General features: G+C 34.8%; 1 protein-coding gene and 1 long non-coding RNA gene across 2 annotated transcripts in view; both read left to right on the forward strand.

Moving 5' to 3' along the window:
- Positions 1-125: 125 nt before the first annotated feature.
- The window catches only part of LOC127854692 (integrin alpha-9-like), a 69,098-nt gene continuing 51,558 nt past the window's right edge, over positions 126-17,665 (forward strand). The window contains exons 1-4 of the mRNA XM_052389750.1: positions 126-680; positions 6,027-6,950; positions 7,650-7,817; positions 8,913-9,080. Coding sequence (XP_052245710.1) covers positions 452-680; positions 6,027-6,950; positions 7,650-7,817; positions 8,913-9,080 — 1,489 coding nt within the window. The 5' untranslated portion in view covers positions 126-451. The remainder of the gene's footprint in view (positions 681-6,026; positions 6,951-7,649; positions 7,818-8,912; positions 9,081-17,665) is intronic.
- LOC127856325 (uncharacterized) lies at positions 1,576-2,380 on the forward strand. The gene is made up of 3 exons (XR_008037965.1): positions 1,576-1,632; positions 2,081-2,168; positions 2,332-2,380. It is a non-coding gene; the product is annotated as an uncharacterized LOC127856325 (long non-coding RNA).

Consider the following 17,665-nt stretch of genomic DNA (forward strand, 5'->3'; position numbering starts at 1 on the left):
AAAGTGGTTTGTTTCCACTGCATCTCTGACCGATCTTAATTTTGTGTGCCGATCCTGAACTTGTTATAGGTATGGCACGTTTAGTTTTGCTTCAATTAATTGTAAGTTTTCTAAAAGTTCAAGTATCTCGCTGTTTCAACAATAATTCTATGAATTGGAAGTCTTGCATTGGACCAAAGCATGCAAATCAAGTGCCACACTTAAGATGAATTACATAAATCCGGTTTGTAACAGCGTAAAAACACTTGTTTTCGGAATCATTAAATAGCAAGTCATTACAGTACTTCCTGCGTGAGCTGGGTTTAAATCATTGTTTGCATTGTACGGGTTATGAGCGTTCATATAAAAATCAACACATTTGTTCGATCGTTTTGAAACAAAGTAACGGATATCAGTGTTTACTTAACTTAAAAATCTGTGCCAGAACTCAATTCGTTCATATAAAGGCGCCATGTTACGAAACATCGGAAATGTCGTCTGCTTCATCATCGTCCTCATGACGTCACACCACGTGACCGGACAGGCGCATGACGTGACACAGTTGAACAGGATGCTGACGATCCTCAAGAATTCCGTTTATCACGATATCGTCGACATCCGGCTCGAGATCATGGATCTGAAGATGACAGTCGAGCAAATTGGAGTCGGTCAGAGAAACGCAAGCGATGGATCCATTATTGGTATGGAGATTACAGGAGAGAAATATAAATTATAGATTAAGAATACAGAACTGATTAAAATGACACGTTATCCCTTGTTTGCCAGCGTTTTTTTCAAAGATCTTAAGACAAATTTTAAGTTTCGATTGAGTTTCGTAGCCTTATAATATAAACATGTGTGACGAACTTGTCAGATAAACATAAGAAGAAAATATAGAATATACGGTTACCGAACTTATTACCTTACCTCAAGTAAATATAGATGTTTGTGCAAATCGTTTTTACTCTTCCGTTATTAAATAAATTGTCGTATGATGGTTTATTTGACGTGCTCCAAAAGAGTTCCAAATCCTCACCTTCAATTATAATGATTCGTCAATTATTCTGAAACTCAAAATATATCTTAAGCTTGCATAATATGTTATGGTATAGAAACACAAGAATTTGGTTTAAACCGTCATAAAAACTAATATCAACTAATCTAAATTATGCAAGAACATTTAATAGTGTATGTTCATGAAAGAATACATAAAATTATGTGGGCACTTAGTTTAAAGGACGCGGATTGACAGGGATTGATCAGATGGAAATCAAGGCATCGAACCGAGCTTGATCCAAATAAAGCTGCTATTATATTAACTTAAGCTAATTAAGTTCTACTCCAGTCGGTCTATTTTTAACCTAGAAAAAATTGCAAAAGAATTGATTCCGTGTGGGTCGTATTCTCCTATGTCTAATTAATACAAAGTGTTATTTTCAAGTCTCAACTCAATGGGGAAAGTGTTAAAATTAAACGCTAAAAATGGCGAAAAATGCGAATTTTTCTGATGTCAAATAAAGTACACCATACATGGTTTTCCAATAAATATGACGTCATAAAGTGACGTGCAACAGTACAACATGGCGGGTAAAGTCAGTTTGACAGTTCTGCTGATCGATGTGGTATCAACTGTGATTTAAGGTTATAAAGACGGTAAGTAGAAGTTTTGTATTTTAAGTGATGTGAATTGATATTTTTCAATATTGAGCAATACTTAATAGTGCCGATGTTTTAGCAGAAATCTAGTTGAAACAAGATTATAAGAAGGAGCCCTCTTCAAACACATGGCAACATGCAACAAGTTATATATTGACTTATTGAGTTGTTTATACTTCTTTGTAGACTTTTATTTACATATAAAAGACAAATGTACAGTTGACATTTACCGAAATCATTGTAAATACATTTTTGGACAACCTGTAAACCGAATTCTGCACAATTGCTAAAAGTACGGAAGCCTGTTTTTGTCAAAATTCGCAAAATTTGTGAAAAATATTATTTTTTATTTTGTCGCATTTCATTCTATTTTTTATTTTAACACGTTTATTATGAACATGAAGTTGCTAAGTATTAAATATTTTCTATATTAACTCCATTTCAGGTCACGTTGATCAATGAAATACAGATTGCGGAAGAAATCAGTTACTCTTGTTTAATGTGGCTTGTTACCTGCAAATATCATTACTATGGTATGTTTACCCTCACATATCTTTAGAATGCAATCGGTAAGCTTTTGAAATTGTTGCAAACATTCTATAGAGAATAATGCAGTACAAAGGCAACAAGTTTTTGATATATAATGAATGAACTATAATGAGGCTAATATAAAGTAATAAACAACTTCTATTCTAGGTTCATACATCGACGAGGGAAGTTGAAAGAAGGCAGTGGGGGCTGGTCATTAGGAATTTTTTAAGCAAAGGTAATGGTGCATTCACATGCATAGAATGTTTTTATTAAACTATTAAAATTTATGTTAACATCCTTAAAACGAATTGAATGTTCAAATTAATTTATTGAAAAAAAAAACAACACTTTTATTTACACTTTCTCTGAATGTGTAGGGATGTTAATCTGACGATTGGCACAAGTCCCTTTAAAGCATTTCATATACTGCGAAAACATTGAGTCCGATATATAAGGGTGTTACCAGAGGTCAAATATGTAGCATAAAGGTATGTCATATAGTGCTAAAATTAAATTATATGACGCACTGCAATTTGTAAATACATTATGTACCCCTATGATTTGAACTTTAAACATTTATCACAATAAGGCATACACATAGTCCAATAACATAACACATTTTTCAGAAAATAGTAAGAGCGCACAACTCGTTGATTGTCTATATCTCCTGTATACAATTAATACTTTGATATACAGATTTTAATTTTGAAGCAAATATATATAGTTTCAAGTTTAAAAATCCCATTTCCTTTGTTTGATATTCTGTGTTGCCTTTTGTGCAGACGCAGTAGTGTATAAAGTATGTGACACGACCAAAAGTTCAAGTAGCTTTGGCCATCTTTATCATTCAGCATGGTATGTTATATTAACTGAATAGTCCATTTTAGGAATATGTTCTGTATTGTAATAAGAAAAATGATAATTTAAAAAAATAATTATACTGCTAGTCAGTGAAATTTGGATTGCGTCTGTTCACAATTGGTTATCAACATTTTGCAACTCGTACCACCCAAGACGTACTTTATTATACTGAAGTATGCTATTATATAATAAACATATCTTCCAAAATCAAAAAGGACGCAGAAAATGAAAGCAACACTGATTCAAAATACTTGGAGGCAACACAAATACTTATTTAACATTATTCTACTTCTGTTACAGTTGTATGTATTGAAATTATATTTAAAATATATTTATGCAATCAATTATTTCAGCATTTTTGTTGCAGGGCAATGTATGATGGATGACGGGCGAAGAGCAGAAGTTTAAGATCGGATGAGACGTTTGATATTAAGTGTGACTGCTTTTTCAACGCTAAATCGGACAAAAAGTTTAAGATCGGATGAGACGTTTGATATCAAGTGTGACTGCTTTTTCACGCCTACGCTAAATCGTATAAATCAGATATAAGGCGAGCAAATCAGACAAAGAAAGTAGGTGATATCAAGAAGAATGTCCTTGAACCAGAGTTATGCAACATGCTTCCGTTTATGCATGCATACACAGATTGTGATGCGACTTCTATGATATATGGTATCAGCAAAGAAGCCGTACTGAAGCTTTCAGAACCAGTCCCAAGTTTAGACAGGTCATTGAGAAATTTAATGAAGAAGAACCAGACGTTAACAAGATACCAACTCGTAGAAAAGAGGCAATACTTCTTCTCAACAACGGTGATACTTGAGAAGGGCTCGATATCCTGAGATTCCGGAAGTTTACCAAGAAGGTTTGCACAACTTGTCAAGCAAAACGGCTGCCTTTCGCTTTCAATCACTGCGCACATTCCTACAGACACAGATATGGCGAGGGAACAACACACTGGATGCAGTAGATTGGGGCTGGGATATATCCAACAACAAATTAATTCCAGTAAGGAAACATCTTCTGTCTGCTCCTGAACCTCTACTCAAAGTAATAAGCTGTAATTGCCAACAAAGTTGTGACTCACAACGATATACGTGCAGGAAACATGGACTTGATTGTTCACAAGGCTGTGGGAACTGTCGATGAAACTGTTCAAATTCCTCCGACGTCAATGATCATGACGAAATTGTGTCTGAGACCTGAACGTATTATATGTACGACCTGTATAAAGATTTAAAAAATGTAAAAGGATTCAATGCATTTATGAAAATATTTGAAAGCATTCAGGTTTTTCAATAATTATACACATCATTTATTGGCATGTTTCCGTAACAAATGGCATTGACACGTTATAATTGATGCAATATGTATATAAGTACAGAGTATAGATTTAAATAATTATATTTAGTCTTTAGAATGCAGTACGTTTAGTGTGCGCATATATATTTATTGTTTCAAATTAGACAATGCCAGATTTTCCAATGCGTTTATTTGATTGTGGATGTTTATTTTCTATAATACGTATCAAAATAGATCTGTATATGTGAAAAACTTTGAAATACAAAAATATACTTTAATCATTCATTTAATAAATGATTAAACTATACACATGGTTTTTCGACACAAATGAAAAAATTATGCGATAAACCATGAAATTGAGAAAATAGTGCGATAAACCATAAAATTAAGTATTATAAATATGATTATAAGTAACAGAATTAAAATTGCTTTAAAGTGCACGTTCAGGTTTTTTTCTAGCCATTTTGGGAAAAGGAGTCTGGTTAAATTGGGATTGTTTTAATTGATAAAAGTGGCAAATTTGGGACTTATTTATCAACAAAAAGAACTAAATTAAAGTTATATATTTTGTAGGATGTTTAAATAAAAAGTTGAGATCTGGAGTTAAGAAATCATAAGTCATAAGAGGCTTTTTTTGTTTTAGGAAAATGGTCTTTTATTGGGAAATTTTGGTCAGCTTTTTGGGAAAAAAACCCATAGTTTTTTCAAAAAACGGCGGTAATTTTTAGCAAAAAAATCACTGTAAATATTTTTCAAGTTGTCTTGTGATTGATAGAACTGGAGCCGAAATTTTAATTTTCTTAAGAGAGAAAAAATTGCTCGCTTAATTAAAATTGTTACAATGTATTCAAACCAATTACTACAATACTATATCATATGTTTTCGCGACCCTAAATATCCTTTTACTCTAACATGTTATTCTTATATACAGATAATGATTATCTTAAATGACATCAAATCAGTATATGCTTTTTAATTTCATATTGAACAAATCGAAAATATAGGCTTGGCAAAAATATGGTTTTCGCGAATTTGTGTACAATTATTTTAATATGTATTTGATATAAAATGGGTGAAGTGAATATATGAAAAGGAATTTTAGTTAGATATAGTGGCTTTTTTTACTTAAATGAGATATCCCTGGGCTGCATAAATGTTTCTGGTTGCAATAAATGATCTTAGGTGAATGATTTTGAGAAAACAATTAATGGACACTGTTGAAATGAAGAGGGTGGGGTAAATTGACCCTAGACATACGATAAATATAGTCAAAATAAAAAGAGAAGTCGACTTAAAGATCATCACCAGCATCTTGGCATATTTGTATGTCGAATATGCTTCAAAAACAATGAAAACTAATGCATTATGACCAGATGCATTTCATATATGCATTTTTTGGTAAATTTCCACTGGTTTCAGCTGAAGTATAAGGCATGTTGTTTCGTTACAAATTTGAGCACTTTCCGCCAAAGATAAATAATTTTAAACCTTTTCATGAGATTCCCCATATATTTAAACACTTAAAAACAAGCAAATCAATTCTTTTGCAATTTTTTCTACCTTTGGCCATTTTAAGGCTAGAATGACTGGAGTATTCATGAAAGAATGAATATAGTCTATTTAAGATATAGTTACCTCATTATCAAAGCAAAGAATTAGTACAAGTTAAGAGTTGTTGTTTTAATTTTTATCGATAGGCCAGGGAATGACAGATCTTAATCAAAGGGAGATTACAGATCTCAAGAATAAGTTGAGTGCACATGAAAGCCGACTGAACAGATTATTTAGTACTGTCAACGAAATTCAAGTGGAAAATTCGGCACTTAAAAGTAAAGTCATTCAAGTGGTCGTAGAAAAGGAGAATGAAGCAAATGCTGAACTTCTCAGGTTGAACGCAGGGATTGAAACAAAATTTGACGACAAATTCAACGCTCTTCAAAAGAAGTTTGAAGAAACCGCAGCTGTGATGATGAAAAGTTACAAAGACCTTAAGAGGCAGATGATCGATCAAACAAATACCTTTTCCCAGTCCGTGATCTCCGAACAAAACAAACTAAGTACAAAAATTGACAAAGCAGATGCGAAAATCTTTCGACTGGATGGCGAAGTGAACAAACTCGAAGTCAACGCATTGGTAGAAAAAAAGGAAAGAAACGAATTGATCAAAAACTTAAAAGCTGAAATTCTCCAGTTGAACGCAGGCGTTGAAACGAAATGCGACGACAGAGTCATCACTCTTCAAAAGAGGTTTGAAGAAACCACAGCGGTGAATATGGCAGGTTACAAAGATCTGGAGACGCACATCTCCGATCAAATGAATAACTTTTCCCAGTCGCTGATCTCCGAAAAAAATAAATTGAGTACAAAGATTGACAATGCAGATGCGAAGATCGTTCGACTGGATGGCGAAGTGAACAAACTCGAAGTCAACGCATTGGTCGAGAAAAAGGAAAGAAACGAATTGATCAAGAACTTAAAAGCTGAACTTCTCCAGTTGAACGCAGGCGTTGAAACGAAATGCGACGACAGAATCATCACTCTTCAAAAGAGGTTTGAAGAAACCACAGCGGTGAATATGGCAGGTTACAAAGATCTGGAGACGCATCTGAAAACAACGATTGGTAAGTGCATCACGGGCCAGTAGGGTAATTTCAGTGCTGTCACAACATTAAACCAATCATCATCATCATCATCATCATCATTATCATCATCATCATTATCATTATTATCATCATCATCATCATCATCATCATCATCATCATCATCATTACAACCATCATCATCATCATCATCATCATCATCATTATTATTATCATCATCATCATTATCATCATCATCATCATCATCCACAACATCAATAACAACATTAACAACATTAACAACAACATCATCATCATATTATTTATCATGAGTATCATCATTATTAACAAGAACATCGTCATGATTATAGTCACAATCAAAATCATTATAATCATCATGATGCCTATTTAACACTGTCGCCATCACTGTCTTGTCTTATGCATCATACCACTTTGGATTTTACATTTTTATTGAAAGACCCATCCCCATGTGGCCGCTATATACTTTCATGCACATTTTGTCAAAGGTGTCGATTTTTTCTACACTACGAACTGGATTGATAATATTATCATTTGCATTTTGCTATTGATATTTTTAGGTTAGCCAACAATGGTAATGGTCATGTACACATATCGCTACAGGCAATAGGCAAAACATTTAAGAGTAAACTAGTGGACCCATTAAAAGCAGCTCACAATACACCAATCAGATTTAGTGATTTGGACCTGTTTACTCTTCAGATTGTGGTGACCCAACACCAGACCATGGTACAGTAAACACCACAGTAACAAAGTATGGAACTGTTGTTAAAATATCCTGCAATCACGGTTACGTTCTGAGCGGAGAGAACATCATCAAATGCAACGCTGAGTCTGTCTGGTCTGAATCAGCCACGTGTAACCCATATGGTAAGAAATTACTAGGCATGATTCAGTTATGGTAAACATTCTGATTGCTGACACTTTGTTGTGCTTGTTTCTTTAGTTGGATTGTCTCCGTCTTCATCTGTATTTCAGCCATACCACGGTGGTAAGTTAACCAACTCACACTATTCCTGGCTATGTTGGTTGTAACAGTATTAAGTGTACATACTTATGCCAGTAACTGACAACTGATCTGGACTTGTGTCGTTCTTCGACACATTTTCAGGGCATAGCTCAGGAACATTATTAAGTACAGCAACCTGTCATTGTACTATCAACCAGGGCTATAAACTTAAGTGTTGGCGATGATGCTCCACCTCATTCTTTAAATGCTGTTTGTTTTTGTACAGAAGACATTTTTGTTTTCTATAAAAACATCTTGGGGCCGAGCCAAGATACAAAATGTGTATTTAAAGTAACATTAATACCTAAAATCAAAGAATATTTCGCAAAATAGTTCGTAAAATAAAGTTAGCCATACATGATCAGTCTTCCTTTTAGCAATAGCCACATTTTCAACACTAGATGTAGTATGGTAACATAAATTTAACGAGATACAAAATGCTTGTATTTATTTTTTTCGTTGCACAATCTATTCCATTTTAATTTCCCGAAACGATATCAGTTCATACGACACACGAACACTTACATGATAAATAAACATGTTTTGAATATATTGTCCAACAAAAATGAGCATTTTGTATATTGTTTAATCTATGTAACCAGACCACATCTAGCGTTGAAATGTGGTTATTTCTATAAGGAACATGGGTTTTTTTTTTTGGTTTTTTGTAATTTCGAAATATTGTACGAAATATTCGTTGATTTTGAGTGTATATGGGATTTTAAGGTATTTATTTCTTGTCGTCCACCACTAATTTCCATCTCTTTATTAAGATTTATTTTAAATTTATTTCATTCATGTCGATCTCATATGCCCATATTTTTATCTTCAGAACATGAATGCTTATCTTTCCAAAACAACTGTGAAGTTTATCAATTTGTATCTACTTCAGTTTATGAGTCAATCATATTATTTGTTTTGTTTATCATTACCCTTGTAATATATTTCAATTGAAGACTGCGGTAGCGCTGCCCCAGCCAATGGTGTGGTCACAGCTCCCTATGGCACTACCTACCAGAAGCAGGCTACTGTGCAGTGTAACCCAGGCTACACGCTAAACGGCTCATCAGTGATAGCGTGCAATTCAACAGGCTGGAATAACTCTGTCTCATGTGTAATACAAAGTAAGCGGAATATTATAATTATATTGTTAATGTAACGCTATCGTTTTATATTCACTTGCTAATTGAAATTCCAATTAAATCTCCTGATTGATAATGTATATTGGATGAAAGGTAAATTAAGATTCAAATCAAACAGTTCTTGCTGTTTAACTGGGTTTTCTTTTATTCTATGAAATTCTCTGAAAAAGTTATATCATAAACTGAAGTAATCGATATATTTTATTTAAGTAATTCAATATCAATAGAAGTTTGGGTTTCGGTTGATGTTCCTGAACGCATTACCAGTATCATCATCATCATCTTCATAATCATCATCAACAACAATAACAACATCAGCAAAGTCATCATCATAAGTAGCATCATTATAAACAACGAGAACATCATCGGTATTAAAGTCACAAACACAATCAACACCGTTATAATCATCATGATGCATTTTCAACACTGTCGCCAGTGTCTTGTCTTGTCTTAAACGCTCTATAAAGGTGACAATCCGTAATCATTTACCGATTTTTAAATATTTTTTTCATATTTTATTTATAAACGTTATCAAAAAACAATATATATGCTATTGGACATAACCATACAAAAATGAGCAATACAACTTGTTTTAAGCTCAAAATACAGTGTCCTCCAAGTCAAAAAGGTCGCCGTGGTGTAATGGATATGGTGTCCGCCTAGCGACCGGGAGGTCACGGGTTCGATCCCCACCTCGGGAGCGTTCTTTAGATCTCCCCAAAGACACCAAGTACTGGTTCTAGGCCCAGGAAACAGACTCGAGAGCGTTTATATAAGCCTTGGGCTTTCGATGCAATCGAGCTAAAATAAATAGGTTTTCACTAAACTAAACTAACTGTGTTTACAAACAATCAGTTTATTTACATCGCTGTTTACTTGGGAAGGTAGAAGTGAAAGTGACTCAGGTCACCAAAAATATATCGTTGATTTTCAACGTTTTCCGGTATCACTCACATTGTAGGTCTCTTCAAAATGGTTAAAATGTTTGTAGTGATCTAATAAGTTACTTTCTGCTGGTAAAAAATTGTTTAAAATAGAATTAAAATTGAATTTTCTTTCGGCTATTTTTAGCATACGTCATCGCCTTGAGGCTACACATCACGTTAGTTACAAAATTGTAAACATTTCTTCCAATTATGAAACGGGTATATCTTCCATAATTCTTCACAACGTTGCACCTAAACTGTGTTGTAATCATTTTTTATGCAAGAATAACTGAAATACGGTAAAAATTATACTTGTTTATATGCATAATAATTGGATTTGCCACCTTTATAGGGCCTTCATACCAGTTTGGATTTTTCATTTTTATCAAAAGACCCATCACCGTGTAGCATTTTTCAGCATCAAATCCTTATTGGTTTAATCCATGCACTCTAAATATTGTCAAGTCCATTTTTTCAAACGTTCCGTTTTCTTCTACGCAATTAATTGATAACATCATTATTTGCATTTATCTATTGATGTTTAAAGGGACCGTCAACCACGAATTACGAAAAAAGAAAAGTTATTAAATACCGTATTTTTTACACTTATTAGTTTATATTGATTAAAAAATCACGACTGGTATATTACATTACTTGAAAAAAAATGTTAAGGTTTCATATTTTCAGTATATTCGTTAATACAGTTTATTGGGTACAGGTACCAGGTAACTATCTACCAGTTAACTATAAATAACGCAAGTAGATTGGTCATTATCGTCACTTGGTAAGCCCATGAATGCAAAGTGTGCATGCGTAGTGAATTGTATATATTTTATTTATAAAATGATCAATCTACTTGCGTAATTTTTAGTGTGTTTATCGTTATGTCACCTATTTTAACGATGTACTTTCTATTTCACATCGCGAAATTTTATTACCGAATATACTGAAAATATGAACTTTTTTCAAGTAATGTAATATACCAGTCGTGATATTTTAATCAATAAAAATTAATGATTGTAAAAATTACGGTAGTTAAGAACTTTTCTTTTTTGGTCAGTCGTGGTTGACGGTCCCTTGAAGTATTGCAAGTTCCGCACCAACAAGTACGGTTAGTTTGGTATTGTAAACACAATTGCAATGATGGCCTTGTTTCGATAACCTGGATTCTCATTTTGGTGACACTAGCTGAATCTTAGGAAGGAAATGATAAGTTTTTACTACGTACAATAAGCAAGATATTTAAATCTTAGAACATGCCCATTTTGCCCACATGACAATGAAATATCATACAGTTTCCTACGGTGGCACTAAGGTGACATCAGCTGGCCAAAAAAAAGACAGGTACACAGAAATTGTGTTTTCCGCTCCAACAAAAAAGACAGGAAAACAGAAATTGTGTTTCCGCTCCAAAAACAAATAAAAAAGACGGAAAAACAGAAATTGTGTTTTCCGCTCCAAAAAAGACGGGAAAATTGAACTTTGGTTTTCCGCCCCAAAAAAGACAGGAAAACAGCAATTGTGTTTTACGCTCGAAATAAAAATAGACAGGAAAACAGAAGCTTTCTTTTTTTATTTTGAGCGGAAAACACAATCGATATATTGTGCGCACAGGATAATCGGCCAATCACAGACGCGGATTGACATGACGCCTTATCTATGATCGCTCCGCCCACAAGAATTGATCCACCAATCAGCGATCGATTAATCGGGCGCACTCGTTAGCAACGACCTGTCCGCCATTTTCTAGACAAGCTACATATTTAGGTTCACTTTTATTCCAACGAGTTTCTTTTGTTTTCCTCTTTAAAAAAACGATTAAAAATGGTTAAACGGTGTCAATGGGGATTATGTAACTCTGACAATCGATATCTTGAAAGATTAAATGGTGACATTTAATTTATATCGTTTACAAAGCCGAAAAGAGATCTTGAGAAGTGTAAGAGATGTATAAATACATGCGGTCGTCACCACGAACAACTGAACGTCAACACTGTCAAAGACAATTATAATATATTTTTATCGGATATACTAGCAGATTTAAATAGTTTATGTTATCGATCTGATTATCACATAATATTTCACTTTTTTAAAAATAGTTTTATCAGTTACTAGGTCAGAAGCGAGGTTCATCCGCATTACTTAAAGAGAAATAAAACCCAGCATGAAGCCTAATTCATGCTGTGTTTTATTACTCTGATAGTAATGCACTTAATCGACATCATACATGTTATTTGAAGGTGACATGTGATATGTTATCTTATAAACGGTATCTACACATTTGCACTCATGTGGTGTCACCAATAAACGCTTTTAATCCACACTAGGAGCTCGAATGCCTAGATCTCATTTTTTAAACGAGTTTCGTTTATTTTGTTCGGATTAAAAAACGGAAATGAAATATGTCAAAAACGGTGTAAAAAGAGTTAATGCAACTCTGACATTTGGTATCCAGAAAGATAAGTTAGATGAATTAAATTTATACCATTTTCAACGCGGCAATGCGGTCTTGACAAGAGCGAGTGGAAGCTTCAAGAATTACCGAGATCCCCTTTATAGAACATTAATTTATTTCACAAACTTGAAATGTCGTATAAGCAATAACTAAGCATTATTAAGTATGTATTATGTCACGTGTGCATGTAAAATAATTGAGAATTTTGGTACCCAATTCGTGTAACTTTACGAAATCCCCGTTAAAAATCGCGTTTCTGTGTGTGTCAGGAACAAGTGAAAACCATTTTGTTCTTATTTTAAAAAAAAAGACGCATCGATAAATGCTATTGTAAAAGAGTTATTATTACTGATATTATTTAACCAATAAATGCGGTAACTTCGGGGAAGTTGGTACCTGCGCGAGCGTCTGATATTGTTAGCCTTATTAATTTATAATAGTCTGACCGTATTCCATTTCGTACAACGCTAATTTTATATCAGACAATGTCCAAACTTACTGTGTTGTTTTTGCGCTTTAAATTATAGTGATTGATAAATGTCCCATAAGCAATGTTTAACATGATTAATATCACTTTTATACGCAATAACATGTGGGATTGAGGTACCCACCCGGCGTCAGAAAGCGCGTAAAACTTCACCGAATTCCCAGTTATAAAGCGCTATTTCGTGTCAAATACACGGGTAGGGGGGAATGTTTCGGTAATAAATTTGTTTATAACACGGGTAAATACCGGTGAAGTGTTAATATTTTGTAAATACCACCATTACACGTAATAACGGGTTCGATTTCGGTTAGCGCGCAAGCGTTTGAGAGCGTGTTTCATGTACCGATTTACCCATTATAAATAGCTGATATTCTCTTAAATCGAATTTTTTTTGCATTTGCAGAATAACTAAATGGCATCAACCCCTTTACAAGTGTAATATGGTGTTAAACAAGTCCATAAAATCATCCGGAATATCGCGTAAATCTATATGCAGTCTATAGACAAAGAAGCCATTTTGGTGTTAGCTTGTCTAGGTTTTCTTCCCGCTGAGCCACGTGATTAAGTGGGCGGAGCGATCACTGATAAGGCGTCATGTCAATTATATGGAGAGAACAAGATACTATATTGTTTCCTCAAATTAATCAGCCAATGAAAACGTCCTAAAGGCGAAGCTCTGATATTGCATAACATACTACTATTAGTACTACTACTACTACTACTACTACTACTTCTACTACTACTACTACTACTACTACTACTACTACTACTACTACTACTACTACTACTACGACGACGACGACGACCACGACGACCACTACCACTACCACTACCACTACTACTACTACTACTACTACTATCGCTACTGTTACTGCTGTTACTGCTCCTCCTCCTCCTTCTCCTCCTACTACTTCTACTACTGCTACTGCTGCTGTTGCTAGTAGTAGTAGTAGTACTAGAAGTCGTCGTCGTCGTAGTAGTAGTAGTAGTAATCGTAGTTGTAGTAGTAGTCGTCGTCCGTCGCTCGTCGTCGGTCGGTCGGTCGTCGGTAGGTCATCCGTCGGTCGTCAGTTGTCCCTCGATCGTCCATCCGTCGGTCGTCCGTCAGTCGTTCATCGGTCGCCCGTCAGTTCTCCATCAGTTGTCCATCGGCCCTCCCTCGGTCGTCCATCGGCACTCCTTCGGTTGTCCATCAGTCGTCCCTCGGCCGTCCCTCGGTCGTCCATCGGTTATCCAACGGTCAGCCGTCGGTCGTCGTCCTTCGTTGTTCGTCGTCGTAGAAGTGGTAGTCGTAGTAGTAGTAGTAGTAGTAGTAGTAGTAGAAGTAGTAGTAGTAGTAGTAGTAGTAGTAGTAGTAGTAGTAGTAGTAGTAGTAGTAGTAGTAGTAGCAGCAGCAGCAGCAGCAGCAACAGCAGTAGTATTAATAGTAGTAGTAGTAATATCATGTTATGTAATATCAGAGCCTCGCCTTCAGGACGTTTTCATTGGCTGATTAATTTTAGGGAACAATATAGTTTCTTGTTCTCTCCATATAATCCGCGTCTGTGATTGGCCGATTATCTTGTGCGCACAATATAGCGATTGTGTTTTCCGCTCCAAATAAAAAAGACAGGAAAACACAGCTTCTGTTGTCCTGTCATTTTTTATTTCGATGTCTTCAGATAAAAATATTTTTAAAGTTTTCATTAATAATATATTTATAAGGAATATACGTTACCCTAGGGTGGGCAAATTTGCACCCCAAAGGCATAATGTAAACAAATTGATATAGGAAAACTTGACACTGTCATATAACAAATACCGAATCTATGAGTATTGCGGTTTCAGACGAGATTTTTTAGCATTCACTTTTAAGATCTATTTTATCTGTTGTGGCTTACATATACTGAAGACTTGATAGACTTGAAAAAACATGAAAGAGGGTCATCTAAGGATCATTCCCGTGATGATTAAATGAGGGAAAATAAACGTCATCGGATGCAGGCCCGTAGCCAGGGTTTTGAAAAGGGAGGGGGTACGAATTTTCCCATGAACGATTGTTTTTGAGCAACGAAGTGGCGAAGGGGGTAGGTGCAGGAGGGGTGTCATCCCCCCCCCCCCCCCCCGCAATCGGGGGATTTGGAGGTCCTCCCCTTAGAAAATTTTGAAAATAAAACGTAAAATTCTGCTTCTGGTAACTTTTTGTCTGTATTTAGAGACTGAAGTTATAGAGCATTTTGTATGCAATTTCACTTTCATTGACCATACTCAGTAACTGATCGACATGAATATGATATAACATACATGTATTTCCCACTACCGTTTTTCAATAACCACCTTTTCCGATCAGTCACGGAAATACATTATTTTATGCGGTGTTTAACCCCACTGGCTTATTGAAATTCCAATTAAATCTCCTGACTGATACAGGCTGGTAATGCTGATACTTCGATAACAGGTGACACTTCGATAACAAAGAACAACAAAAGCAACGCGCGAGAGGCAATTTTGTCTCTTTTTTTTAAAGTTATATCCTGGAGATAAGCTTATGATACAAGGCCCATGGTCGAGTTGGTCAATGTTGTATAATTTTGTATTGGGAAGAAAAAAGTTCAAGGTGAAATGGTAGATTTGTGCCCCTAAAATAGAAAATTCGGTCGGAAAACTGCATGAACTGGATGAAAAGTTAACATTTCAACAAATTAAAACTACTTAGAAATTTTGGAAGAAACTGTTTGCTATTCCAGCATGTATGGTAATCACTGTGCTTCAAATACTGAACTTTTGATAGTATTTAAGCAAATATTAAGTAAGATAGAGCATGTTTTAATAGGTGGTATGCATGCAGTTGCGGATACTTTGATTCCCGATATAGGACACTTCGGATAACAGAGACATTCAGCAAATTGGGCACTCGGATAACATAGTTTTATCTTCTACCTGAAATGCATGTATGTACATTATGGCTATTCTTACCAAACATTTTGAAGTACGAATCTATTTGCATAGTCAAGCGCGACACATTGGGAATCTATGCATGGCGTAATTACATACAGATGTGAAATATAACCAATGGTGTTGTTCGTTTTCAAAAATCACATTAATATTAATTGTATAAATTAATATTAATGTGATTGTTGCAATTAATATTATACCTGCAATTTTTAAATAAGATTCAAATGTTTATTTCTTTAGTAATATATTTCAAGTGAAGACTGGAAAAATGTCTACATAATGAACTTGTTTATAGTGGTGACTTGCGATTCAGAGAGATGCAAATACAATGGATCATGTGGATTATCATGTGTTTTATTTAACTTATAGCAGGCCTCTAGATATCGGGAGCGAAGGGGTGTTAAAGCGGCAAATAAACCTTTGTTCTTCATAAAATAATGTCGTTTGTGCTCATTAAAATCGAATCATCAAGACGATACTAATGCATAGCCACAAAATAAATAAGAGAATGGAAAACTCCCTTTACCTTGAGCTCTGCTTATAGGAAGCACTTCCCTTTACGCAACGATAACGTTAACTTCAAGTGCGATTCAGCTGACCCTAAATCACTTGATTGGTTGAATTAAAAAACACGGGTAAGAAATTTGAATTAAATCAACAAAACAACTGATTCTGGAAAAAAAAGCAATGCGTGTACGAAATGTTTACATTTCTTGTAATAGTTTACAAGTTCTGCCTGATTGATTTCTTGTAAAATTTAATATAATTACGACTGGAAAAAATCTTTCCATAACTTTCGCACATGATTGGGCTATGTTTCTCCTCGAAGTGTTTCCTTTTATCTTCATTAGTCTTAAAGAATTGAGTGCACACTGAGCACTGTATGCATCCATCTTCGTGTGTCTTCAAATTTCGCTTCAAGCTGGCTGTCCTAGCATAACTGGCCTCACAAATTCCACACGAGAACCACTCGCTAGTACACAACTCCTCTTCTACACTAATGTCTAACAACGAACCGTCGGCGGCATTCATTAACTCCGATTCGCTCATCCTAAAATATATAATTTTGTCACGTATGTCCAAGTTCATATGCAGAATGTGTTGTGTTTGTATTAATAACAACGACGGGCATAACTTTCACACCACTATCGTGTGATTTAATCAACCGCCTGTACCATTAATGCTATTTTTTTTTTACTGGCATTGAGCCAAAATGTTCCAATAGAATTTCAGACCTGCATCGAAGCTGAAATTTATCTCTAAGTTGCAGTTTTAGCAGAGTCATGTATCATGACATGCTATCTAGTATATAAGTAAATGATCATAGTACTTTCATGAGGACATAAATGAGCATGCTTTAGATCAGCTGTTTCTCTCCAAAGAATGTAATTTAAAATTGTTTAAGCTCGTGTAATGCGAAGATCCAGCTGTTGAGTTACTCAAAAACTGGAAAATTAATTGGCATATAGGCTATACTCATCAGACATATCGAATTAGTTTCACATATCATAATCGTATTCCAAAGGGATAAAAAAAGGTTTCGGTAATTCGTTTTAATTTACGTCAGTACATTTTTATTTATTGCCTGCTTACTATAACAGTATTCCACGGCGAATCCTGCATTTCTGAATCACTAAAAGAGTGTTTATATCTAGTAAAAAGGGTCTAGTAATCTGGAATAGAAGTGCCATTGTCATTGAGATGATTGGTAAAAGAAGTGTCCATGAACATTTGGCGTCCGACTCTTTAAACATTTGAATTTCCA

This window comes from Dreissena polymorpha, chromosome 13, assembly GCF_020536995.1.
Source record: "Dreissena polymorpha isolate Duluth1 chromosome 13, UMN_Dpol_1.0, whole genome shotgun sequence".
NCBI lineage: Eukaryota > Metazoa > Mollusca > Bivalvia > Myida > Dreissenidae > Dreissena > Dreissena polymorpha.